We start from the raw sequence: 27,150 nt of genomic DNA on the forward strand, positions 1-27,150 counted from the left end.
CTGCGGTCTGTGCTGTGTTTTGTTACATTTCATTATCAATGCGGTCTGTTATCCACTGAGGGCCCGATTCATCAAGGTATTTTCCCATAGACATAGAATGGGAGAAAAACCTTTAGTGAATCGGGCAGTTAGATTAGTAGATAAGCAGACTACAAATCTTTTAATCAATTTACTAAATAGATAAGAAGGGAAGCAGAACAAGGTGACCATGATGAGAAAAATGGTTAGGAAAAACTGAAAGGAGCGCCTGCAAATGTTAACTGGTAGATTTTAAAAGGCCTGTGCATGCCAAAGCTGGGAGATATTCGCGTGTCTCCGTCAAGCATGTGCCACGTGGATTTTAAAAAGCAGCCGTGTATGTGCCTATCTCCCGGCAAACGCATAAATGCAAAAGACAAAAAAAAAATGGTCAGACTCTGGGCGGGACATGGGCACTTCAAATCCATAAGTAAAAATGTGCGCTTAAGTACTTACGCGCACAAGCATGCCAGGGTTCCCTACCACGTAACTTTACTTCTGCTATGAAGAAGGTGTAAGTAGAAAAACAAAAACAACTAGGCTACTCAGCAGGGTTTCAAGGGTCGGGGCAGATAGGGTAAAAGAAAGGCTAGTTAGCTGAGGGGGTAAGGAAGTCTATTCATTTCACTGGGTGAACTGGGAATGGACGGGGGGAAATGGGTATTGCCATTGGCATGCATATATTACAAAATCCCCCCATTTATGCGGTAGGCTCGGTATTTGCACACAACCATATAAAATTGTGCACACATGTACGCATGGCCTGATGATTTTAAAATGGGTACACATTTATGCACGTATGTTATAAAATGGATGCATCCATGAGCGTGTGCTGGCAAACATGCGCACATGTGTGCCTGCATGCAAGAATGAAAGTTACCATCTAAGAGTTTAACTCAGGCATGGATATTGTTTAAAAACACCATCTTGGAAGCCCAGACCAGATGTACTCCATGTATTAGAAAAGATAGGAAGAAGGCTAAATGACTACCGGCATGGTTGAAAGGTGAGGTGAGAGAGACTATAATATCTAAAAGAACATCTTTCAAGACATGGAAAAGGGGGATCCGAATGAAGGAAACAGCATAAGCACCAGCAAGTCAGTTGCAAAGCATGGATAAGGAAGACAAATAGAAAATGTGAAAAGAAGCTTGCTGTGGAAGCAAAAAGCTCATAGTAAAAACTTTTTCAGGTATATTTGAGGTAAAAAGCCTGCGAGTGAGTCAGTTGGATGATTAGATGATCAAGGGGTAAAAGGAGCACATAGGAATGACAAAGCCATGGCAGAGAGACTAAATTAATTCTTTGCTTCGGTATTCACTGATGAAGATGTAAGATATACCAATGCCAGGAATGATATTCAAAGATGATTCAGAGGAACTGAAACAAATCTCAATGAACCTGGAAGATTTACTGGGGCAAACTGACAAACTAAAGAGTAGCAAATCACTTGGACCAGATGGTATACATCCCAGAGTGCTAAAAGAACTGAGAAACGAAACTGCAGACCTGCTATTGGAAATTTGTAAACTATCAATAACATCATCTATGGTACCTGAAGACTGGAGGGCTGCCAATATAACACCAATTTTTAAAAAGGGATCAAGGGATGATTCAGGAAATTGCAGACCAATGAGTCTGATGTCTGTGCCAGGCAAAATGGTAGAAATTATCATAAAGAACAAAATTGCTGAACATATAGATAAGCATTGTTTAATGGAACAAAGTCAACATGGATTTAGCCAAGGGAAGTCTTGCCTCACAATTTTGCTACATTTTTATGAGGCCGTAAATAAACATGTGGATAATGGTGAGCCACTTGATATAGTGATATATAGTGATATAGTTTCTGGTTTTCCAGAAAGCATTTAACAAAGTCCCTCATGAAAGACTTTTAAGGAAGTTAAAAAGTCATGGGATAGGGGGCAGTGAACTGTTAAAACATAGAAGACAGATAGTAGGGTTGAATGGTAAATTTTCCCAATGGAAAAAGGTGAATAATAGCGGAGTGTCTCAGGGATCTGTTCTGGGACCACAGTTTTTTAATATATTTATAAATGATCTGGAAATTTTAACAACAAATGAGATAATGAAATTTACAGGTGACACAAAATTATTCAAACTTGTTAAATCACAAGAGGATTGTGAGAAATTGCAAGAGGACATTGCAAAACTGTGAGACTGGGCATGCAAATGAAATTTAATGTGGACAAGTGCAAAGTGATGCACTTACTGGTTGATTTTAAATTCTCTATGTGCGCCAAAGCTGGGAAATAAATGTGTGACTCGGCCCAGCGCACACCACGTGGATTTTAAAAACCGCACGAGTACACGTGTATCTCCCGGTACGTGCATAAAACAAATTTTCACAAAAAGGGGTGGGGTGTGGGCATGGTCTGGGTGGGGCATGGGTAGGTTGGGATTGCACCATGAAGTCTGTGTACAAGTAGTTACATGCACAAGGATGCACCGGAGTCCCCTACCACGTAACTTTACTTCCGCTATGGATGGCGTGTAAGTCATGTAACAAAAAAAAGTAGGCTAGACAGTGGGGTTATATGGGTCATAGCTAATAGGTAAAAGGGAGGCATGTTAGCTAAGGAGTTTAGAAAGTCCTTTACTGGGGTGAACTGGGAACGAACTTTGGAAACAGGTAATTGCGTCGGTGTACGTATCCACTAAAATTCCCCCCACTTACGCGCTTGAATCTTCATTTGTGCACAGATGCGCATATCAATATTAAATTGTGCATGCATGCTCGTGCATATAGCCAATTTTATAATGTGTTTGCTATAAAATCACCATATCCATGTGCGCACATCAGCAAACACATGCACATTTGCACCCATGCACCAGTCTTAAAATTTACATCTTGGAGAAGAGTAACCTAAATTGTAGCTACATAATGCAAGATTCTACATTAGGAGTCACCATTCAGGAAAAGGATCTAGGTCTCATTGTTGAAAATATGTTGAAATGATCTGCTCGGAGTGCAGCAGCAACCAATAAAGCAAATAGAATGCTAGGAATTATTAGGAAAGGAATGGAGAATAAAACAGAGAATATCTTAATGTCTCTGTATTGCTCCATGGTGCGACCTCATCTTGAGTACTGTGTGCAGTTCTGGTCACCACATCTCAAGAAAGATATAGCAGAATTAGAAAGGTACAGAGAAAGACAACCAAGATGATAAAGGAGATGGAACAATTCCCCTATGGAGAAAGGCTAAAGAGGTTAGGACTCCAGTTTGGAGAAGAGACAGCTGAGGAGAGATATGATAGATATCTATAAAATAATGAGTGGAATGGAACAAGTAAACATTAATCGGTTGTTTACTCTTGAAAAATACAAAGACGAGGGGACATACAATGAAGTTACTAGGTAATACATTTATAACTAATAAGAGAAAATATTTTTTGACTCAATGCATAATTAAGCTCTGGAATTAGTTGCCAGAGGATGTGGTGAAAGCTATTAGGATAGCTGCATTTAAAAAAGGTTCCTGGAGGAAAAGTCCATTAACTGTTATTAAGGTAGAGTTGCAGAAATCCACTGCTTATTCTTGGAATAAGCAGTTTGGAATCTATCTACCCCTTGGGATCCTGCCAGGTACTTGTGAATTGGCTTGGCCACTGATGGAAACAGAGTACTGGGCTTGATGGATCCTTGGTCTGACCCAGTATGGCAAGTCTTACATTCTTACGTTCTTATTTTTTGTTTTACTATTTCTTTTTTTATGAAATTCAAAATACAATAACAATAAAATGAAAACATGCAAAATTATCAGCATAATTACATGAAAAGTCATACAAGTATAATAAATCATAAAATAAAACTCCAAGAAAAATAAAAGAAATTATTCTACAATTAAACTATCCCATACTATTCCAGACCTTCTACTTCTTACTCATAATGCATTCTAGGAGGGATATGCATTCATTTGCAAATGAAATGAAAAAAATAACAAAACACCAGTTGCAAATAAAACAAAAAATCCCACTGAAATTCAGATTTTTATTTTTTTTTTGAGGGGGTGGAAATAACATGCACTATTTGCAAATAGTGTGCGCTGTTTGAAAACAATATATGCTATTTCCTGAAACAATGAATGGGGAAAAAAAATGAAAGAGAGTCCCCCAACAAAACAAAATTCAGCTAGAAAATTTCCAAAACTAAATTAAAGATTTTCAACCTGCTGGTAAAGGTGTTTTCTCATTTCATCAGGAATCTCCATATGTGATGTTGAAAAAGAACGCCGATCAGCTTGATGGCAATGACCGATACGAGGGGTACTGTGTGGAGCTTGCTGCGGAAATTGCAAAGCACGTTGGTTTCACCTACAAGTTGGAGATTGTGAAAGACGGAAAGTATGGTGCTAGGGACACTGATGTGAAAGGATGGAATGGCATGGTGGGAGAACTGGTGTACGGGGTAAGTAACAAACATTTTCTGCTTCCAGCACGTTAATCCTTCGTGTGAATGGTTTTGATCATTTTTGCATCGCACTGCAGGATCTAGTTATTGAAAATAATAGTCATCATGGGGTAAACTTCCAAAAGTTTGGTTGGAAACTGCGGGTAGGAAGGTTGTACATGCATGAGTGGATTTTCAACCATCAAGAAATACACATTTCAGTTCATAACATGCATAACTGCATAAAAATGAGGCTTTTTGAGGGCTTCCTCACGTAACCTGAAGTCATGCACACAAAAAGCATGGTATTTACGTGCATGCCTTTTTGACTCATTTTGCCATGAGAAAAGTTATGCATATATTTGCCATACAGCAATTTGATAATTCAAACTCCATTTATACTCATTATCTTTGAATTTTGAAAACTGGCTTCTTTTGTGCATGCATGAAATTACATGCTCTACTTTGTAGTTAGGCAATTTATTGAAAATCAACCCCTATATCCTTAGGATAGTGACCATGGTTGCCAAAATCTTTAATGATACATTGCTTAAAGCTGTTTCACTGGGGTGGTAAAAAAAAAAAAAGATTTGGTTACGAGAAAAGTACATATGCATTTTAAAATCAAATTTACACCTAGAAAAACTGATGGCAAAATTATAATATTTTAAAATATTTTTATATACCATAGGTATCATATGGTTTCATAATGAGATAGAATAATTTGTGTTACCTATTTGAATGTAGTACATTCTGTTAATGTTGATAATTGTGATCTAATGTTGGAAATATAATTTAAAAAAATCATTTGTTTGTGTAGTCATAGGATTTTATTGAATATTTTAGAAGAATGACATTGTTTATTTTGATAATTGTAAAAAAGAGTTTTTTTAAACCTGGGAAAATGAAAAAATATGAATATATATTAGCTATATGATTCTAAAAGCCCAGAAGCATATGTCCTCATTTATTACATTTATGTATAATTAACACTTTTTGAAACATGCGCTGTTAACTCTAGAATTAATGAAACAGAACATTGCATGTGGCAGAGGAATAGCCAAAAAATGAGGAGAAATAAGGAAGAGTTGATTCTGAACAATTTGCAACCTATTTAACTGTTTTCATGGAAAAATGCCACATTGGTCTTAATTAAAAATAAAATTAAATAATTGACCACCTTTACAAAACTCAGCCAAGGTGGTGTACAAAAATATAAAATCAGAACGGAATTGTATCAAATTCCAACAATACTAACTATTCATAAATAAATATACCATAAACACATATATTATAAAGCATCATATTAAAAGATCAAACAATTAAATATCAAAATTATCATTCAACAAAAACATAAAATAATAAATGCTGTCAAGCAGGAACCTAAAAGCTCTACCCAAATAAAGATTATGGAACCCACATACACATGTATACCAGTTGGTTAGCAAATCACAGGAATATAAGAATATCTGCTCAAGAAATTACTATTTTGAAATGTTGCACAATACTTTGGAGTTGCCCATTTTTAATCAGAGTATGTGTGGGGACCCACTCAATTTGAATATGTTTTTACACTGTATTTGTTCTGGAAGTCCAGTTTAAATTATGGCCTTGGGAGGCCCTCAGTTTGAATGTGGCTTGACAGTCTTAACCAGGCTGTTCTTTTGCTGGGACTTACCCAATATGAATGTGACCTATAATGGGAATTTAAAAGTTTGAACCTAGCTTTGTGCAGGAAATTTCTGAATTTGAAACCACAGATTTTGCATGGGCCGTTTCATTTTTAAGGTAATTTTTTAAACTAAACGTGGGGGGCTTGCGAGCTAATTTTCAAAGGGAAACTCCCCAGCCAGTTTCCCTTTGAAAATCTGGGCAGGCAGGGAATTGGGACTGTTTGGTCAGCATGTACTTTTGCACGTGGGCATATTAAAATGCAATCTCTGTGCATACTTTCTCTCCCCCGTCTAACCCCACCCATTTCTTGCCATAGCCTAAAATAATCATGGCTGTGAACAGCATAAGTACGTTTACCCTAGATTGAAGGGGGGGTCCAGTTTTCAGCACATAAACATTTTTTTGGATATTGGTCCCACCATAGTCAAAAAAGAAGTTTCTTGTTTTATGTATTTATTTATTTATTTTGGCTTAGTTCCAGTTTCCAAGGTTATTTACAAATCAATTTAACTGGGAACAGGTGAATACACTTGCTGTTCTTTATGGCTTCTGGCCAGCGGTAGAGGCAATTATTTGTACATGTGTATCACTAGACAGTCTTTGTTATTAAATGTGTTAGCTTGTACTTGCACAGCATGTAAATTACATTGTTGAGAATGACCTTTCTATGTGTGTTTCACCTCCTGTAATGGTTTTTCCAAGCTAACTCTCTACAGTTCACAATCCCCAGTGAGGTTTATAAAGAACGGAATTGTACATTGTAACCAAAGTCTCTGTTCCTTATAATAAGAGAGAAATATTTCATCAGCGAGGAAGGATGACAATGCTTGAAATAGCAGGAGGAGGGGAGGCAGTGCAACAGAATTTGGACATGAATGAGACAGAAACGAGGGGAATGATAGATAAAGGGTTGAATAGTGAAGTAAAAGCCATGGGGAGGAGAAGAGCTGGGGCTCATTTAAACATAAGAAATTATATCTATCCAATGTGGTAGAGAACTATTATTATTATTATTTTTTTTTTTTTTTATTGATTCAGCTCACACTTTTTCAGTGGAAGCTCAAGGCGAGTTACATTCAGGTACCGTCGGTATTTCCCTATTCCCAGAGGGCTCACAGTCTAAGGACCCTATTTACTAAGCATTTTCCCCATAGACCCTTTAGTATGTACCTGAGGTAACGGAGGGCGAAGTGACTTGCCCTAGATTACAACTAGTATCAGTGGAAACTGAATCCAGGCTTTCCTGGTTTTCAGGCCGCTGTTACTCATGTAACTAGAGAAGAGAAATCTACATTGAGCAGACTGGATGGATCAACTGGTCTATATCTGCAGTCATTTAAGATGTTGTTAGGCTACTGTTTAATAAAGAAGGTAATTTTCAAACACTGTAAAGTCTGTAGGTACTTTCTATCCATGACAGTACTCTAATTTTCAAAGTGAACATATACACATACATTTACTACGAAAATTTTCCACCAAAAAAACACACAATTACACCCGCTTTTTGGTACATGTGGCTTAGCCAAGTGAATTTATGTGCATAAGAGGTAATTTTTTAAATATGTGCATGAAAATTAACATATAAGCGCATAAGTTGTCTGTATTCGTGTAATTGGTATTTTATAAACATCGGAATGTGTGAACAATTTAGGGTTCGCAAGCACTTATAGCATGTAAAGAAAGGGGCAATCTTAAAGATTAATTTTAAAAGTCCAACATGTGCCAAAGTCAGGAGATATGCGAATACGTTGGGCCAGCACATGCCAAGCGGATTTTAAAAGCCACCCGAGTACGCATGTAACTCCCGCTGCATGCACAAATGAAAAGTTCCTAAAAGGGGGAGGGGTGTGGGCATGATCTGGGCAGGGCATGGGTGTTCCTGGATTTCAACTTCAAATTAGCATGTACCGTAATTACTCATGTGCATAGACACATGCTGGGGTCTCATGCCTCGTAACTTTACTTCTGTATGGAGGACATGTAAGTAATAAAATAAAGATAAATAGATAGGGGTTTTAAGGGTCGGGGCTAACAGGGGGAAAGGAGGGCTATTAAACTGGGGGGGGGGGGTGGAAGTCCTATCCCTTAATTGGGTGAACTGGGAACGAACTGGAAAAACTGGTAATAGCAACGGCACCTGTGTCTATTACAATCTCCCCACTTACATGGAAGAAGCAGCATTAGTGTGCACATCCACTTAAAATTGAGTGCACATGTGCAGGCGGTCGGGCTATTTCATAACATGCATGCATATACACACGTATATTATAAAATAGCCACGTCCCTGGGCGCAGGCCGATGCTTGCACACACACGTGCAGCCGCACGCCGCTTTGAAAGTTACTAAGTGTACAGCTTCGGAAAACCAGTCCCCATGATAAAGGCCCTTGGCGCATTCCTGTATTTTTGCAGGTGCCTCTCTTGTTTTTGCTGCTGCTCTGGCATGATTGCTCCTCATACCCCTGTCTCTCTCCTGGTTCTGCGTCTTGTTGTTTCCTTGGCCCACTCTCAAGTCCCAGCCTGGTTCTCCCACCCTACTTCTCTGGGGAGTAGAGTGCAGTAGAGTGCAAACATCACACTAGTATCAGACCCCCAACTCATAGAGTTCGAGGCTTGGCAAATAGTACAGTGGCACTCTATCTCTTGGGTGCTTTGATGCCACTCTGCTTGCTGCCATATCTTTCCTTTGCCATACCCCTCACTCTGTTTCTGGGGGGGTTTGATGCCACTCTGCTTGCTGCTATGTCTTTCCTTTGCCATACCCCTCACTCTGTTTCTGGGGGGGTTTGATGCCACTCTGCTTGCTGCTATGTCTTTCCTTTGCCATACCCCTCACTCTGTTTCTGGGGGGGGTTTGATGCCACTCTGCTTGCTGCCATGTCTTTCCTTTGCCATACCCCTCACTCTGTTTCTGGGGGGGTTTGATGCCACTCTGCTTGCTGCTATGTCTTTCCTTTGCCATACCCCTCACTCTGTTTCTGGGGGGTGGGGGGGAGTTTCATGCCACTGTAATTTCTGTCGTCTTCTACATTCTGTACTTTGGGGTTTTGACCACTGTGCTTCTTGCCATACCCCCTCTCTCAATTCCTGGCGGTGTCAATCCCAATGTATGCTTTGTTTCTCACTGTCTGCTGTGTGTATATTAGTCCAGTCCAGACTGCTTGGTGTATTGTAAGACTAAAAACTCCAGCCTGCTACAGTGCCCTTCTCTGTAAGCCTCGGAGGGCTGATGCCACTCTTCCTGCTGTGCTGCTCTGCAGTCTGTGCCTATGGTTTATCATTTTAAATGTCAGTGCTCCTGCTCCTCAAAGCCTTTATAATATAATTGAACCAATTGGCAATGAACCATTTCTTTAGGGTGAAAAACAATTTTAGTCTTTCAGGACCTTGTAGATGGTGCTGACCTTGCACAGTGTTTGCTATAACAGCTATTAAAAATACCTTGATAAATGTGGTGGGCATGGTTACAACCATTTTGAAAGCACCAGCTGTATGTTGACAAAAAAAGGATTAGCCAGGACTGTGCAACTTAAAAAGCCTCTTTTACCATTTCCTCATATTATTATCCTATGCATGACCTGCAAATTGGAAGTGAAGAAGAGGTGTATGCAGCCTATGTTGATTGTCTGTGCAGATTTTATTGCCACTTGCAAGTATTTATCCCCACACCCCAGCCCAATCCCGGCACTCTCTTCACCCTAGCACTTATCCTCTACTTTTTCCAGCCCAAGCTTAGCACTCCCCAGTCACCACCTAAGCCCCATCCCTGAATTCTTCTTATGACATCTTCCAGACTGGCCACTGTCGGAGACAGACTTTGTCCTGACCCAGAATGACATCTCTTTAATCTTATGTTCATATAATTGCATGGTTAATAATTCATAGTTATGTAGTTATATTTATTGACTGCTAAATTTAAAAAGAAATGAACAAGCAAGATGGCAAATATATTATTGAAGTCCTACATGAGTACTACAGAGCAGGAGAAATAAATGGAGCAAAATTCTCTCTCAGGCTGCTCTTGACAAATACCAAGAGTTTGCAGGGGCCAAGACAACTGGAATTGGCCATCAAAAAAATGCTAAAAAAGAAAAATGTCCTCCCCAGCACTCTCTTCACCCCCACCACTGATGCTATAGGAAGTCTGTCTATGTCAGGAACATTACAGAGTTTCTTCTGGCTTCTGCTGACTATTCGGGGTGCTTTGCCGCATCCACAATGCATTGGGGTGCTCTTGCCACTCTGGTTTGCTGCTATGTCCCTCGCATGGTGCTTTCAGTTGTTCATGCCTTTGTCTGTGCTGCTTCGACCCTCTTTTGGGGTTTTGGAATGCTTCCTGCCACTTCTGGTGCCACCTTCCCACTCTCATAGTACCTTGGACTGTTCGTGTTGGTGCTGTTCTGCTCTTCCTTTGGTGCATTGAGGGCTTCACGACCTTTGCCCCTCTTTTGGGCCCGAGGGTAATCTTGCTATTCTTGGTGCTGTTTTGCTCCTCTCATGGTGCATTGAAGTGTTGCTGCCTCTCTTTGGGCTACTTGGTCTGGGAGTGCTCTTCCCTTTTCTGATGATGTCTACCTGCAAGTTTCATTAGAATTGAATAGAAAAATCCAATTTTAAAAAATAAGAGATATTGCTCCACCCATGTTAATGGAAACAAATGAATGAATGACATTAATGAATAACAAAAAAAAAAAGTGCATCTGAAATGAACAAAATTAATTAACAAACCAAAATGAAAATGTTTTTCATGCATATTCCTAGTATACACACATATATTACCAAACCTGTACGCATGCTTTTACATCTGCTATTTGAGTCACAAAAATGAAATTTCACTTGTCTGCAGTTTTTGGGTAGGAGGTCTGGGTTAAGTGATGGGGTGTCAGAGTGAACTGGGGAAGAAGACAGAAAACTGGTAATTAAAAGTACACCCACAAGTATTTTCATAAATGGAGTACATGCATACTTTATAAAATTATTTCATCTGTAAAATATGTGCGTGCACTTTTATAAAATAGGTATAAAAGCATATGGCTCCCTTCATTTAAAAAAAATTGTGCGCATACTGAAACATATATGTGTATTTTCGGGGCAGAGATACGCAGTATTTTAGAAACTGTTCAGCTACCAGCACCCAGTTTACAAAATACAGGTATAACTTTCCCATGCCCACTTCTGCTGGTATCTGTGGACTTACGCACACTATTGAAAATTACCCTCCCAAAAATTAATCATTCCTGTGCAGATTGGTATAAACGTTAGTCAAAGGGAATATGTCATCTTTGTTTAACTATTTCTGCTGCACCAAAGCTATGTGAATAAACAGCATTTTTGAGTAAAATTCCTGCTAATATGAGATGATAAACGGCTATTACAGTTTGATCATACCTTCCTTGGAGACTATTGTGATATGTGTGATTGTTTCACTCCACTCCTTCCCACTACATTTGCTAACTTTTTCTAAATTACATGAGAAACATCATTTGGAAAATAATTACCATAATGTTTGGCTTGAACTTAGTCATTGCATTAATGGGAGTATTAAATTGCAGGAATCAAAATAGCAATCAGATTGCCTAAAACTTTGCATCAAATTGCTCTCATCACCCAAAATAGCTTCTGAATTTTATAAGATTTTAAGCAACGTTCCTGCATCTTGCCCCCAGGGAAATTGGAAAAGTTTGGGGGAAAGGTTCAGAGGATACTCTGGATTTTCAGTAGTGGGAAGAGTTTTGGAGAAATGCTATGAAATATCCCATCATTGGCTCAATCACTATATTTTATAGCTCGGACAGCCATTTGGGAACTGTTTAAAGTGTTTAACAAATAAGGGCACCAATAAATGTTGGTTCTGCGGAATGAAATTGGGAGCATTTTGACACTTAGCTGTTTTACTATGATGTTATTTATGACTTTTGAGATTCCATTTGATTGCATAATAAAAATATATTGCATGCAAGCAGTGATAAGGAAGTCTATTGTCATACAACAAAATATATCAAAACCAAAGAAAAAATAATTAGCATCATTCTATCATCAACGCTAAGTAAATATAATTCTTAGTAATTGGAAACAAGGTGATCTTTTTCATAAAAAGGCATGGTGGCATTTGGGATTTGTGTCATACAAGTATGAGGCAGTGGCAGTCAGAAAACCAGAGTAAGATACTTTGTCAGTATATCGAGATCTATGAATACATTAAATTGAATTCAGACCGTGGTATATGTAGATTTACAATTCATTAGATTTTGTTGCTTGTTTAATTCTGTAAAGTAATCATTTATGTTTCTTTTTGTACTTGTCACCCTCTTTTAGTGGGCTAGGCCTGGTGCCGCTCTTAGATTCCTCAGACGTTTTCTCTTTTTTTCTGTGGAAGTTTTTCTGGTGGAGCAGGCACACTGTGGCTTTGGTTGATGAGTTTCTGGATGACGGCTGTTAGCTCGGCCAGCTGATTCTCCATAGGAGGTCTCTAGTTATATTTTTGCCGCCACCCCCAGTTGCGATTTTTTTTGGGTGGCTGCAAATCTCCTGCACCCTTTTCTGGGTTAGCTGCTGTGCCATCGGATTGCACCTGAGGAGGCGGCAGCCAGGCCCTGTCAGTCTTAGGATAAGAAGATAGGGGATTAGTTTCAAAGGGTATCCCTGGACTCTGACTCATGGTGGACATTTAGTTCCTCACCTTCTTATCTGTATTTTTCTCCCTAGGGGCAGACTTTCCTTTATGACAAATGGAATATATCTTTTCTGCTTCCTCTACAAGGAAACTTAAGGGTGGAGATATAATGGAGTTCACAGAGTAGGGGGAAGAGCCTCAAAAAAAAGGTTTTGGAGAGCAATCTTGTCTGCTTCAGTGGCACAGAGCTTCCCAAAAAAGAAAGACTGCTTTAAGCGGTAGCTAAAAGCTCTGGGATTTTCCTCAGGGCCACATCTTAGATTGTAGGCAGCCTGCCATGCCAAAACGCTGTTAGCATAAGTCCCAAAGTGCTCTTTGAGGGTGAACTCAAATGTGTCTAAGTAATCTTTTACCTGAGTGGGGGTGCTAGCTATGTAGCTTTTTCACTGAAACTCCATGAGAGTAGGGCCACCTAGTCTTTTCAGAATGTTCACCTACTACCTCGAAAATTTCATGCAATCTGGTTAAGTATTGCAGAATATCAGAGCCAGAATTCTCTCTAAATGGAGTAATTAATGTACGGAGGATCTTAATTTGTTTAGTGAGGTTTGAAGCTCCCTCTAGTGTTGGCTGGTGGTAAGCCTGTCAGGGTGTTGGGCTCTGATGCCAGCCCCCCTTCTGGGATGAGGAAAGGGGCAGATTCCTCTCCCCACCCCAGGCTGTATGGGGAGGGGCACTGTGGGTATGTCTTGCCTTTGTACTGGTGAGAGGCTGTGGCTGTTTTTAGAAGCTAACACCTCTGCTCTGTCCCATGCCTTAAGCTTTACCATGGTTCTGCTAACCTCTCCCAGTTTTGGGAACAAGGCTGGCTGTGGTTCTGCATTATGCCTTCCTCTTTCCACTCCCACCGATACTTAGGGAGGTGGGGGGGTCATGGGCATTTCTTGAGCTATGCTGGGATACTTTGCTGCCTGCATCCCCTGCTTCAGAGAGACAGAGTTGTGCATTACATTATCTGTTTTCTCTTTCAGTAATTGAACCATACTTTGGGACAGCTGTAATTGACACCTAGACTCCCTTAAATCAAGTATCAATTCTTGATTTGCTTCTTCTAACTTTAAATTTGCTTCTTGCAGCTGGCAAAGCGGGGCTTTATATTGTTTACTTTCCTTATCTGCAGAGGAGCTTCTTATCTTGCTTTTCTATTGAAAGCTGTTGGGTTAATGTTTTATTTTCAGCTTTTAACAATTCAATCTCAGTAAGGTGTGTCTCCTAAAGAAGCAAGCTTTGTAATTTAAGCTGCTGGATTCTTTGATCTTTTTCAGCAGCCTGAACTTCTGTCTGAGTACACTTCTTGCTCCATTTCTTTAAATCACTATTTTGGCTATCAGTCACAGCTAATTTCAGTTATAGATCTGATAATTGGCTTCTCAAAGATTTAATCTCTTTTTCTGATTCTTGTTGCTGAGTTTTAATAGCTAATTCTAATTCCTGAGCTCGATGGTCATTTGAGTCTGAATCACCCTCAGAATCCCCCTCCTGTTCTTTCTGCAGTTCTTGGATTTGTTCAAGGTATTGATGCAGCTTTTCTAAACTAGGGGGTGTGGACTGAGCTTCAGTGACCTGCTTTTCTAAAATGTGTATTTTTCTATTAACTCCTGGTTCTGTTTTGTCATTGATTTGTGGTCTGCTTCTTGAGGAGAACATTTTTGAATGATGTCATCTATATCTGCTCTTAGCTGGTTAATGTCTTTCTCCAATACTTGATTTGATGTTTATAAATGTGAGTTATCACTTTGAACTTACTAAGAGAATTACTGCAAAGTGGTAGCATATTCAGCTAATGTCTTAAGGGTAAATTTAAATTCACTAATAAAAAACCACCATTTTCAGATAATAATTAGTAACATTTCCTAGCTGCAGGCATGTTTCTTTTAAATTATTATGTATCCTAGAGATCTGGAATGGAACATCCTCTTTTTTTTTTTAGTGAAAACCTGTGTGACCTTCACTAATGCTTCATTTTCTAGTTCTACTAAATCTACCTGTGCATCTGACATCATTTCTGCAGATGGGTGTGGTCTATCCTGTCTCGGTGGAACCTCCAGACTGTATGCAAGTTTAGGGGTGCAGGGACCCATCTGCTACAGGACACTTACAAACAGGCACATCTTGATAAAGTATCCTTCAGTGTATCAAGGCAAGGTCACTTGTTTTTCCACTGAGACAGTACTGTTTTAAAGTTCATCTGGGCACTTTCTCTTGCTGTGACAGTGCTTTTAGGGCCTGTCAGTATTGTCTGCATATTTCTTTGGCTATTATGATTCATATTTGCTGCTTTCAGGAGTAAAACATGAGTTATCTCCCTACAATACTTCATACAGCAGCAACAAAGTTCTTGTTATCTTTACTTTGCATCCTTTAATTTCCTTCCTAGAGCATACTTTGCTGCAATCTTTCCCTCCAGATCAATCTCTCCATACTTCTGTTTTTTTCAGAATGAAAGATGCCAGAATATTTGACCTTACAAGTGATGAAAAGGAGTTGATATGTACACTGTAGTCTCTGATAGCTGCATTGTACAAAACTCCTTTTCATCACTTTATAAGGTCAAATATTCTTTAATGAAGTCAATTTTACAATGTATCTGTAACAACACCCCCATAACCCCAGTCTACCTCCAGAAAACTCACCCTGAATGAAAGTGCCCCCTTACAATGGTCCATATATAGAGTATCAGAGTGAGCCCTATAAAGAGGTTCATTTTCTCTCTTTTTCTCTCTTTCGCTCTTCCTGTGCCTAGCAAGGAGCAATGGCATGCGTATGTTACATGTACCAGCTGAGGAAAATTTCACCTCTGGAACACCCATGCCCAGCCATTTTTTCTGGGTATGCATACATCAACGTAGGTGTGCCCTTCCTGGCTATTTAAAATTCATGTAGCTCCCACTCTGGTCACTTATGTGCATAAAAGGCCATTTTTGTGCATGCAAGGTTTTAAAAATCTACCTTTAAGAAAGGTGGAAGGAAGGCAAAATGAGCCAAAAAAGCATCCTTCAAAAATTGGAAGAAGGATCCATCTGAAGAAAATAAGAAAAAGCATGAGCACTGTCAAGTTAAGTATAAAACACTGATAAGGTAGGCTAAGAGAAAATTTGAAATGAATTTGGCTGTAGAGGGAAAAACTCATAATAAAAACTTTAAAAAATATATCCAAAGTAAGAAACTTGTGAGGGAGACAGTTGGTCCATTAGATGACCGAGGGGTTAAAAGGGCTCTCAGAGAAGATAAGGCCATTGCAGAAAGACTAAATAAATTATTTGCATCTGTATTTACTAATGAGGGTGTTGGGGAGATACTGGTTCTGGAGATGGTTTTTAAGGGTGATGAGTCAGATAAATGGAACCAAATCACTGTGAACCTGAAGATGTACTAGGCCAGATTGACAAACTAGAGTAGCAAATCGCCTGGACCAGATGGTATGCACCCCAGGGTTCTGAAAGAACTAAAAAATGAAATTTCAGATCTATTAGTTAAAATCTGTAACCTTCATTAAAATCATCCATTGTACTGGAAGACTGGAGCATGGTTAATGTAACCCCAATATTTAAAAAGGGCTCCAAGGGCAATCTGGGAAACTATAGACCAGTGGCATAGCCAGAACTGTTTTTTTGGAGGGCCCCAAGGTTAACATGGGTGGGCAGTACCCATACAAGTCTGAACCCTACTGGTTGTATTCTTATCAATAAATAATGCCGTAGAGTGTACCCGACAATGAATGTCTAAATAGCCTGCAACATCTGTCATGCATCATGAATAACACTTTAAAATATTTTAACTCAATTATTTCAAGTACTTACAAACACTAAACCATATACACACTTATAGAAAAAATTCAGTTATATTTAAAGGTTTCTCAAGAAGCAATATCCCACAACAATTTAAACTTTACCAGACACAAATGTATTAAAAAGACAATCATCTCAACACACATCATGATATCCTGCAAAGTATTCTAAAATTCCACCTGGTGTTATGATAAAATAATTATAATTTAGCATATATCCTTCAATTCCCAACAGAACAGCATTACTTATTTATTTAAACTCTAATAAAAAGAATAAATATTTCAAAGCAGTTAACAAATAGAACATTCAATAATTTAAAATTCATAAAAAAATTTAAAATTTTCCCAAGCATCAATATAATATTTCAAAAAGAGCAAACACCAAATAATACCCAGTAATTAAAACTAGTAAATATTAGTCAATTCCCTTGCTCTCCATACCCAGGAACTCTCTCAGGCTCACATACATGCTCACGATTCTCTTTCAGGCTCACATATATGCTCATTCACACACACATCTGCTCACTTCTGTACAACTTAATACACCTTTTTACTATAAAGTACAGATTGAAAACGACAGAATGAATCTGAATGACTACAGATCCTGACACAGAAACTACACGCTAGCAAAATACTTCAGTCCCACATGCAAAACACAAACAGACCCTCACCAAATACAGAATTAACACAAATTAAAAAGAGAAACACTGAGACAAACGCTGAACTGGAAACCCAAAATGTCAGGCTCTTCTTGCAGTATAACACCAGAGAAATAAAAATAACTAGCAACTGTACCCATTCTACGCCCGGGCAGTGAGCCTTTTTATTGGCACATCTGCTCTTGTTTTGAGCCGAATTTCCCTAGAAATTCACTATAAGAGTGTCCCTTCCACATACACACACCCTCATATAAGCTCCCTCACTCTCTGGCACACACACACACACATCCCCTCATATAGGCTCCCTCTCTGAAACCCACAGTCAAGCATCTTGCGCACTCCCCCTCTTACCAACCAAGCTGTCTCTCGCACTCCCCCACACCCCCTCTCCTCTCTCTCACACACATTCTCTCTCACCGGCATCCCCCTCCCCTCATATAGGCTCCCTCTGAAATCCACACTCAAGCATCCCCCCCACCCACCCTTTCTTACCTCCCATGCTCTCTCTCACACCCTCCTCACCCCCCCTCACCAACCATGCTCTCTGTCACCCCCCCCTCTCTCACACACACATTCTCTCTCACTGGCATCCCCCCCCATGCTCTCTCTCACACCCTCCTCACCCCCCTCACCAACCATGCTCTCTGTCACCCCCCCCCCCCTCTCTCACACACACATTCTCTCTCACCGGCATCCCCCCCCATGCTCTCTCTCACACCCTCCCCACCCCCTGCTCACCAACCATGCTCTCTGTCACCCCCGCTCTCTCACACACACATTCTCTCTCACCAGCATTCCCCCCCCCCCCCCATGATCTGTCTCACACCCACCTGCTCTCTCACACCCTCCCCTCCCCGACAAACATTATGTCTCATCGGCAATCCGCGGGACCCGCGCTGTTCGTGGCGAAGATGAAGGCCCGGACGCGCCGATCACTGCACTCGGGGGCTTTCCCTTTTCACTGCAAACAGCGCACCGGGCCTTCCTCCTTGCTGCGAATGGAGCGTGTGCCGCGGGACGCGCTCCATTCACGGCATGCCAGGGTCTCCTCTGCTATATTCTGCATCTCCTGCAATGGCCGCTGTCCTTCCTACCTGTGCCGTGTTTGAGCCACCTGCATCATCTATCGGCGGGCTGGGAAACATGCAGCCCAATATAATATAATAGTAGATTCAGCTATATGAAGAACTCTGTGTAGAAGTGTATTTTGCAACCATCATATATTGCCACAGTATGCTTGTTGGCTTATATTGTGAAGCCCATAGAGCACCGAGCTTCACAATATAAGCCAACAAGCATACTGTGGCAATATATGATGGTTGCAAAATACACTTCTACACAGAGTTCTTCATATAGCTGAATCTACTATTCTGTGATTTGTTTCTATTTTTCAAGCTTAGTTTTGGCAAAGGAAACACGTAGATGGATCGGTGAAAAAGAAGGTTTTATTGAAGCTTGCCCGACTCTGGCTGAGTTTCGCTCAAAGAGCTGCCTCAGGGGCTAATATAAACAAATAAAATAACACACATACATATAAAATTGAGACAACAAATAAAATGTACATCAAGCCTATATAAATTATGTAAATAAAAACTAATAATCATAAATCATATAAAACACACATAAAAACCATGATATATAAAATGAAATGATCAAATAAAATGAAATGATCAAATAAAATGGATCTTAGTGTCGATATCGATATATATGATTATAATAATCAGCCTGACAAATATTAAGTATCACAAATATATAAATGTCATAATTGTATGTGTGTACTAATTACAAAAGCATACACTTGAATTGGAGATATGAACACAGGGTGTGCACGTATAGACAGGGTAAAAGAACTAAAAATAGAAATATGCAAAAATGCAAAAATAAAAAACACACATGAAAAATAAAAATAATAATAATAAATATAGAATGAAAAAAACGTGTGCTCAGGTTTAGATAAAAGATGTGTAGATGGTACTAAAACTTTTCCATATTTCTATTTTTATTTTTATTATAATCATATATATCGATATCGACACTAAGATCCATTTTATTTGATCATTTCATTTTATAAGATCACTTCATTTTATATATCATGGTTTTTATGTGTGTTGCCTAAAGAGCCTGTAATAACAAGTTAACACAAAGAATGAGATTTCTTAAATTAAAGTTGAAATTCAACATTTGTTCTCATTAAGAAATAATCTTTGTACAGGAACCTGTTTCTGTTCCATACTGTTAAGAATTATAGTGAGAGTCACATATGAAAAATTGTTTTTGTGCACCAGAAGTAAATTATTTCTCATTGAAATTATTGACATTATTGAAAGGTTTGTTTGTTCAATAATTACACTTGCTTCTAGAGGTGAAAAACTTGGAAAATTATCCATTTGCTAGCAAAATAAAATCCTTTAATTATAAAAATGTTTCTGAAATCATTTTTCTATTTTGACTTATTTTCTGGTGAAGATATTCTGGGTGTACAAAAAATCTCCATACCATCTTTAAAAGCGGAAACCCCAATAGCCTTCTGGCTACCCACGTGATAGTGCCTGAGATAGTTTGGTGCCCAAGGGTGTTTACATCAACCTGGAGGCAAGAAAGCAAAAGTGGGTATCCCAAACCTCAGTATAATAATAAATCCCAAGATAGGTTGGGAAGAAGCTTAACTAGTCCAATGATTTTGCTGTTCAAAGAATAAATTTATTGGTGTTGCATGAAAACACTTCAATTCTTCATATAAATGAGACTAATGGTTCCCCAACATGGGCTACAATTTTTACACAATTAGAACAAACTGCATGCTCATTCTAATTGCAGCCAGGATTTGGTCCCTCCCGACGCAGTTCTTCGACACACGGTCCATGTCAGGGAACCGTTAGTCACGTCTACCTAGAGGCAACATTTATATTGTGATTTCCTTACTTCTGTGTTATTAGATATCATAGAAATAAGTACTTCTCCTATGATTCAGCTCAGCTGCAGAATTAATTTCTTTTAGAGAATAGGTCTCTTCTACAAGTGATGGCAGAGGGGGGGGGGGGAGCAGGAACTGATTGAGGGTTTCTCAGTGATGAGGACAGATATGATGATTATCGTGAAGAGGGGGGCTTTCTTTTTCTTTTTATTGTATTATTTTCATGCGTTCCATAGATTTCTTGAAACCTGGATTCCCAATTATGTGGTCTTTTGTAAACATGTTTTACTGGTTGCATTTCTGTTTTGCTTGCTCTCTTTTTTTTATTTTTGGTGTATCCTATATCTCTTGAGTGGGGTAGGAGCTTTGCTGTTCTATGGGAAACATGTTGGTATTTCCTGTTTAAGAAGTATTCTTAGATTTGGGGCCCAATATTCAGAGAATATCTTGCTAGCTAAGTTAGCCCAGATAAACTTATCTAGATAACTTAGCCAGGATATTCAGCAGTACAGCCGCGCCACTGAATATATCCAAACAGGTTTAAAATTAGCCAGATACATTTATCTGGCTAACATTAGGCCAGCTCAATAGAAGGTCTAACTTATTTGGCTAAGTCTGATTATTGGCACTTATCCCATAAGTTAGCCAGTTAAGTAACTCCTCCCCTTTATGCCCCCTCCCACCCAACACTTAGCCAGCTAACTATGTAACCAAATAAGTAGTTATCCGGCTAATTGACAGCCACTCAGCATAGCTGGATTTTCAGCCACTGCCACTTGCACCTATTATTTGTGTAGGTTGGGGGGGGGGGGGCACCGGCAAATAGCACATTTAAAAATAAAATGTAAATGCATTGTTTTTCTCCTCTGACCTAAACACCCCACAGGAGCGTTTCTTTTTAATGTGATCTGGGTGGCAAAAACTGGGGAGATGAACCTTGAATCAGATATTAAAAGAAAAAGAGCTTATGACCTTTCAAGAGATAAGAAATGAAATTTAACTTAGCAATCTCAAAGATTTAAATGGCTTCAGCTCAGATACTCTATGATGGCACAAAAAAAAATACGAAGAAATTGATATTTTGCTATCCTTGGCCTTAAAACTCATCCTGAACAACCCACAGACATGTACTTGCTTGATGTAGAAATGTGAACTTTTGCAGCTAAAAAGTAAAAGGCAAATTCAGAAAATCTGGAAACCTGTAGATGAGTATGTATCCCAAGTACTATACTTACAACCTTTGTTGTTGTATTATCAGATAAACTTTATTCTACAGTGGAGGTGCTCAAACCGGTCTTATGCCAGCCCTCCCCCCCCCCCCCCCCCAGCTAGTTGAGTTTTCAGATATCTCTAATGAATATGCATGAGAAATATTTACATACATGTGCATGCAAATATTTCTCATGCATATTCATTAGGGATATCCTGAAAACCCAACTGGCTGGGGGGGGGGGGGGCATAGGACCAGTTTGAACACCCCTGTTCTACAGTATGGTAGTACTGTCCTCTCCAATCAGTTAGCATTATTCTCACTAAATGGAAACTGTACATACAAATTCTTGTGAGTTAAATAAAAATGCAAAAAAAAAAAAGAGCCCTCCTCAGTATTCTAATCTCATGACTTCAGCACATTGCAATCAAATAATTCCCTACAAAGTAATACATTATATCTGATTAATATGCAGGACTAGGTGCTGTCCCACTTAAAATGCAGAGTGCAAGAACACACAGCTCAGAGGCATTCACATTCATCCTATTAAGAAGCCATCATGTCCACTTAATCAGCAAACATTTAACCTTGTTTTCAGTTTTATATTTTAATTGATTTTTTAAAAGTGAAAACAAATGGCAATTTCATTGAGATACAAACCTAAGAAAACTACCTTCTACATACACATATATATCAGTGGCATAGCTAACATTCAGCAAGCCTGGAAAAGAGCTGAGGGCCCCGTCTGCCATTGTCCAGTGTGGCAGGTAAGATGCTATATTTGTCAGTCTCCTGAAAGGGTCACTACCCAACTGCTGACCACCAATGTAAGCAAACATGCCAAGTCTCACATATTCAGCCACCAGGAGCAAGGTTAGTAAAATTGCTAGTGCAAGATCCTGGCCACCAACAACCAAAGATCAAGAGAATCAGTGGGGCTGATGGCAGGCCCCAATCCACCAGCAGCCTGAAAAAGAAGACGCCCAGTGGTGCTGTTAGCAGACCCCAACCTGCTGGCTGCCCAAAGAACAAAGAACGAGAAGCCCAGCCTAAGTCAGATTGTGAATGTGTGAGAGAGAGAGCATGTGTGCAGGCATGAGAGAGTAGGAGAGAGTGAGCATGTATGTGTGAGTGTTTGAAAAAGAAAGAGCATGTGTTTGTGTGTATGAGAGAAAGCTTGTGTATGTGTTTGAGAGCAAAAGCATGAGCATGTGTACAAGTGGTAGAGCATGAGCATGTGGGTGGGAGACGGAGAATATGTATATGTGAGAGAGTGGGAGATAGAGCATGTGTGTATGAGAGAGAATGAAAATGAGTGTGTGAGAGTGAGCATGTGTGTGTGTATGAGGAAGAGAGGAGTATGTGAGTGAGCATGTGTGTGAAAAAATGAAAATGAAAATGTTTGTATACCATCTCCCCCTCCCCCATATTAATCCATAATAGGGTACTTGAAATCAAAACTTCCTAAGTATAAGAATGGGGGATTTTTTTTAAATCCTTATTTATTTTAATTGTTGTGCGTTATTTGATGTCCCCTCTTTTGAATCGTTTTATTAGTGTTAGGGACATTTTTTAAATAATTTTATGACTTTTTATTGGATATTATTCTACTCATCAGCTGTTTTGAAATTTTCATTCTTTTCGTTAGTATGGTACTGCTATTATGATTAATGTTTGTTATGAATGAGTGGTGTTTGGGTGGATCCTTGGGTACTGTAGCAGGTGACCACGCCCACGGGAAGGAGCCACCTGAGGAGCCACAGTACTAGGCTAGACTCAGAACGCACAAACACAGATAGTCTTTATTAAACAGCTTGAAGAGTGTCACCAGAGGTGGCAGTAATGAGGCAGTCTGGTAGTTGCAGTCTCAGGGACCTCGGCAGAGGGAGCCCTTCTCACCCTGTTGGTACTTGGAGGTTCCGAAGCAGGTTTCCCAGCAAGGAAGTACTGTGGATGAGATAGACTGAGAGTTAGAGTACTGGTGTTTGCTGTAGATAGGCGATTCCGCCAGGTGGTAGAAGAAAATACAGGCACCTAGGCAGGGAGAGCAGGCCCGCGAGGAGCGAGTACCTGTTCCCTGTAAGGCACCTGAAATAAAGCAGAGGGCCCCCGAGGAGTGGGTACCCAGGTTAGCAGTTACCCCGAAGGGCAGAGAGAGAGCTTCCTGTGGCAGCACGGAAGCGGCAGAGTAGCGTAGACAGGAACGGAGCGTATCCGGAATCAAGTCCTTGCTAACTCAATGAACTAGCAAAATAGAAGATGTTATATACCCGGATGGCGTGTTATCAGGAAGGGGTAACGTCCCCAAGGATTTCGCCAAAGGTTGCATAAAGATGTGGGTGGCGCGCGCGCGCACACTAGTGGCTACCTGGGAGGAGCATGGCGGGAGTCAGCACCCTAGCTGTTCCTGGAATGCCGGAGAGGTCGGCTTGTAGATGCAATGGTAGCCATCTTTCCTAGGTAAGCGGGAGGAGCCGTGAATAAGGTGAGGCAAATGGGCCGAAGCCGTCGAGCACCGACAGACGCAACAATGTTTTATATTTCTTGATTTTATTATTTGATGTTTTGTGAGGAATAGTGATATGTTTGTTTTCCCATTGTTGTGTTGCATACAGAACCTGGCTTGCTGTGGTATCCAGTTCAGATTTGTCTGAATGCTTCAATTTATACTTTATGGTCTTTTTATTCTGTATTTAGTGTGGATCTGTCTGTGTTTTATATGTGTGACCTAGGTGAGGTATGTTGCAAGTATGCAGTTTCTGTGTAGGGATCTATAGCAGCCTGGCCTTTCTCTGTTTTCCTAATAGGAGGGGTATTGGTGTTTTAGTGTAATATTTGAAGTGTTGTCTTTTCATAGGTAGAGTTGTTACTCTTTGTTTTAGTGCTAACAGTTAATGCTGTTTTGGTATGAGAGGTTTACTATAGTGTAATTGTTTATTCATGTTTTCTGAAGGCTAAGCCCACTCCCAGCATGCATTACAATAATCCTAATGCCATAAGGGTTCCAAGTATCTCTCTTGCTTCTTTGCAGGGTTTTCTGGTTGGCACTACAGCAATGCATTTAAATATTATATGTTGTTGTATGTGATATTTTTATCTTGGAAGACTATAATTTGAATGTTCTTTTTCATGTAAAATCTGTTATAAATGTATAGAGGCTGATAATGAAACCGAACTTAGCCAATTAAGTTGGATTTAACTGTGTAAGTTGCAGCCACTGTGTATTCAGCAGCCGCCACTTAGCCGGTTAAGTCACTTAGGCCTGGATTTATCAAAATGCACTAAATATCGCATATGATAGAAAAAGGGATGTGTTTTATGGTAATAGGCAGTTTATTGCAATTTGTGCTAATGCCTTTGTGAAGCACTAAGTTACTGCAAATTGTGATAACTTTTTTGCACTTTGAGATAAGTGTCTATAGGAGGCCCACCTAGTAACTCGAGGTGAGGTTTAGGTATTAGTGTAGGGGTTAGGAGCCACTTTGACATTCAAAGTGAGACATACAAACAGAACAGTGCTCTCTTGTGAAGATTTGATGACCTTCGGAGTGAGGAAACTCACTCAAATATGAGATTTGCGCAATATTCTCTCAACCTTGCTTGATGTTACCCAGGTATAGAGTCCATCAAGCTAGGTTGAGAGAACATTGCACAAATATCATTTCCTACATACAACCCAGTGGTTGTATGTAGGAAATACCACAATTCCCATAGAGATATAAATACCTATCTAGTGTGAGGGCATTATGGCTAGTCTCTTTCTCTCTGCCTTGATAGCTAGGTTGGCTCTCCAGGACCTTCAAAACTACTAAATCCAGCATTTGAGAACACATCACATGCAATAGAGCCTTCACACAGCTTAACACTACTGAAAAAGGTGTAGTTAAAGCCATGCGATAGGGCTTTGCAAAACAGTAAGCCCACCCCTAACCCCTCCTCTTTTTCTGATTTGCATCACACCATATGTTATGGTGCTATCGCATGCATTAAGGGGTTTCACATGTGTTAAGGGTGCTTAACGCATATGAAAACGCCATAATGCTATTTGATAAATGAACCTGTTAGTTGGCTAACTTGGGGGTGGGCAATGGGCAAAACAGGGTGGTGCTACCTAGAAGGATAAGTTATTCAGCTAAGTAGTGATTTTGAGCCAGCCAGTTAAGTTATCCAGCTACGTTAGACCTGCTCAATAGCAGCTCTAAATTTGGCTCAGTACCAGCTAAGTAGTGACTTCTCCGGGGATGTTCAGTAGCTTACCCATATTGCTGAATATCCCATCTAGGTTACATCCAGCTAACTTAGATACATGGATATTATTTTTAATATTTACCCCACAATTTTTAATTGTGTGTGGAGAGGGATGTGGGGGCAGGGTGGAAGGCTGTAAGGTTCACCTAGGATGCCTAATACCATTGCACTGGCCCTGGTCAGGAATCACACACAGGAAGTTCACATGGAGAGAAAGAGGAGACCATAGCAGCATCCAAAGTCTCACAGAGAGAAAACCAAGACAGCAGGATATCAGGAACAGATATATTCCCCTTATTGTTGAGTACAGCAGATTCTGATTGTGTTTATTGTCCCCCTGGCAGGGAATGTGCCATCTGCCTCTTATGGTATAGGAAGCAGCACAGAGAGGTCTAAGAAAGCCCAGATTTATATCCCAGACACATCTCCTGATAAGACTCATTCTTTAGCCGACAATCTCACCTTTTGTGGTGGTAAATCTCACTCATTGGGGTGGACCACATTTGGCACCTCTGTGTAAGTAAAAAATAAAAAAAATTAAAACTTGAAATCCCAGTTACAGATAACAGCGACTCTGTAACTGGGAGTTTAAAGTTTGCTTGCTGAAGACAAGCAGTGCAGAGGGGAGGGGGGCCAGGGAGTGAGCAAGCGGCAGCCGTCAGGCACAGCACCTGCAAGAGCCTTGTGCAGAAGGAAGCATAGAGTTTCAGCCTGCTTGGGGCAGGAGAATAGAATCATGGCTGACCACCACAATGAATTCTGGGACAGCTGGCATTTCTCGGAGGACCTGATCCTGTGAGATGATTAAAAATAAAAAATACTAGTAACTCGAATTATGAGAATCCAATTTATGTAAATGAGGGCTTGTTTGAAAGCTTTGAAAGAGCTCTTTAAGCTTGTCAGGTTTGCAAAGTATTTTGAACTAATCTCTGATCATCAGAGCTCTCATTAAGAGTGGTTCCATAGACTTCAATATTAGCAGTCTGAGGAGAGGCACTATTGTTTTGAAAGTGTTTCATTTAAAACTGAGCCCTGATTTAATTAATCTAAATGCTCCTCTCCTTTCGTAATTATAGGAGAACATAATAACATATGAAAGAACATATGAATTGCCATGCTGGGTCAAACCAAAGGTCCATCAAGCCCAGCATCCTGTCCCAACAGTGGCCAATCCAGGTTTCAGCTATGTGTTAAAAATCCATGGAATAGATTTTCAGAACAAGATGGCGGCATGAATGAGGTTCCAGTCGGTTGCTCTGCCCTGCCTTGTTTTTCTTGCTAGTTTCCCTATAGCCAAGCTTTCTAAGAGGAAGGGGTACGGTGATGATTTATCCCCTTGAAATCCCATACTGTATGGATCAACAGTTGATCTCGTCTTTCATCACCTCTCCGACTGTACCACAAGACGCTGAGGATCCCAATGGTGCTCATGGTGAGGGAGCACGGCAGGCATCTGCAGAGGACGCTTCCTTGACCCCATTGGATTACTGTTAACCCCCCCCCCAGCACAACGTCCTATTCCATCAGGCAGCCCCATGGCGCTGAGCAGTGATGT

The 27,150-nt window shown here is 40.0% G+C and overlaps 1 protein-coding gene across 2 annotated transcripts in view; it reads left to right on the forward strand.

Annotated features, from left to right (window-relative positions):
- Positions 1–27,150, forward strand: part of GRIA1 (glutamate ionotropic receptor AMPA type subunit 1) — a 274,216-nt gene that overhangs the window by 189,956 nt on the left and 57,110 nt on the right. For both annotated transcript variants that reach the window (XM_029583868.1, XM_029583867.1), the window contains one exon: positions 4,243–4,449. In XM_029583868.1, the coding sequence (XP_029439728.1) occupies positions 4,243–4,449 (207 nt within the window). The remainder of the gene's footprint in view (positions 1–4,242; positions 4,450–27,150) is intronic.

Source organism: Rhinatrema bivittatum, chromosome 18 (genome assembly GCF_901001135.1).
Source record: "Rhinatrema bivittatum chromosome 18, aRhiBiv1.1, whole genome shotgun sequence".
Classification (NCBI taxonomy): Eukaryota; Metazoa; Chordata; class Amphibia; order Gymnophiona; family Rhinatrematidae; genus Rhinatrema; species Rhinatrema bivittatum.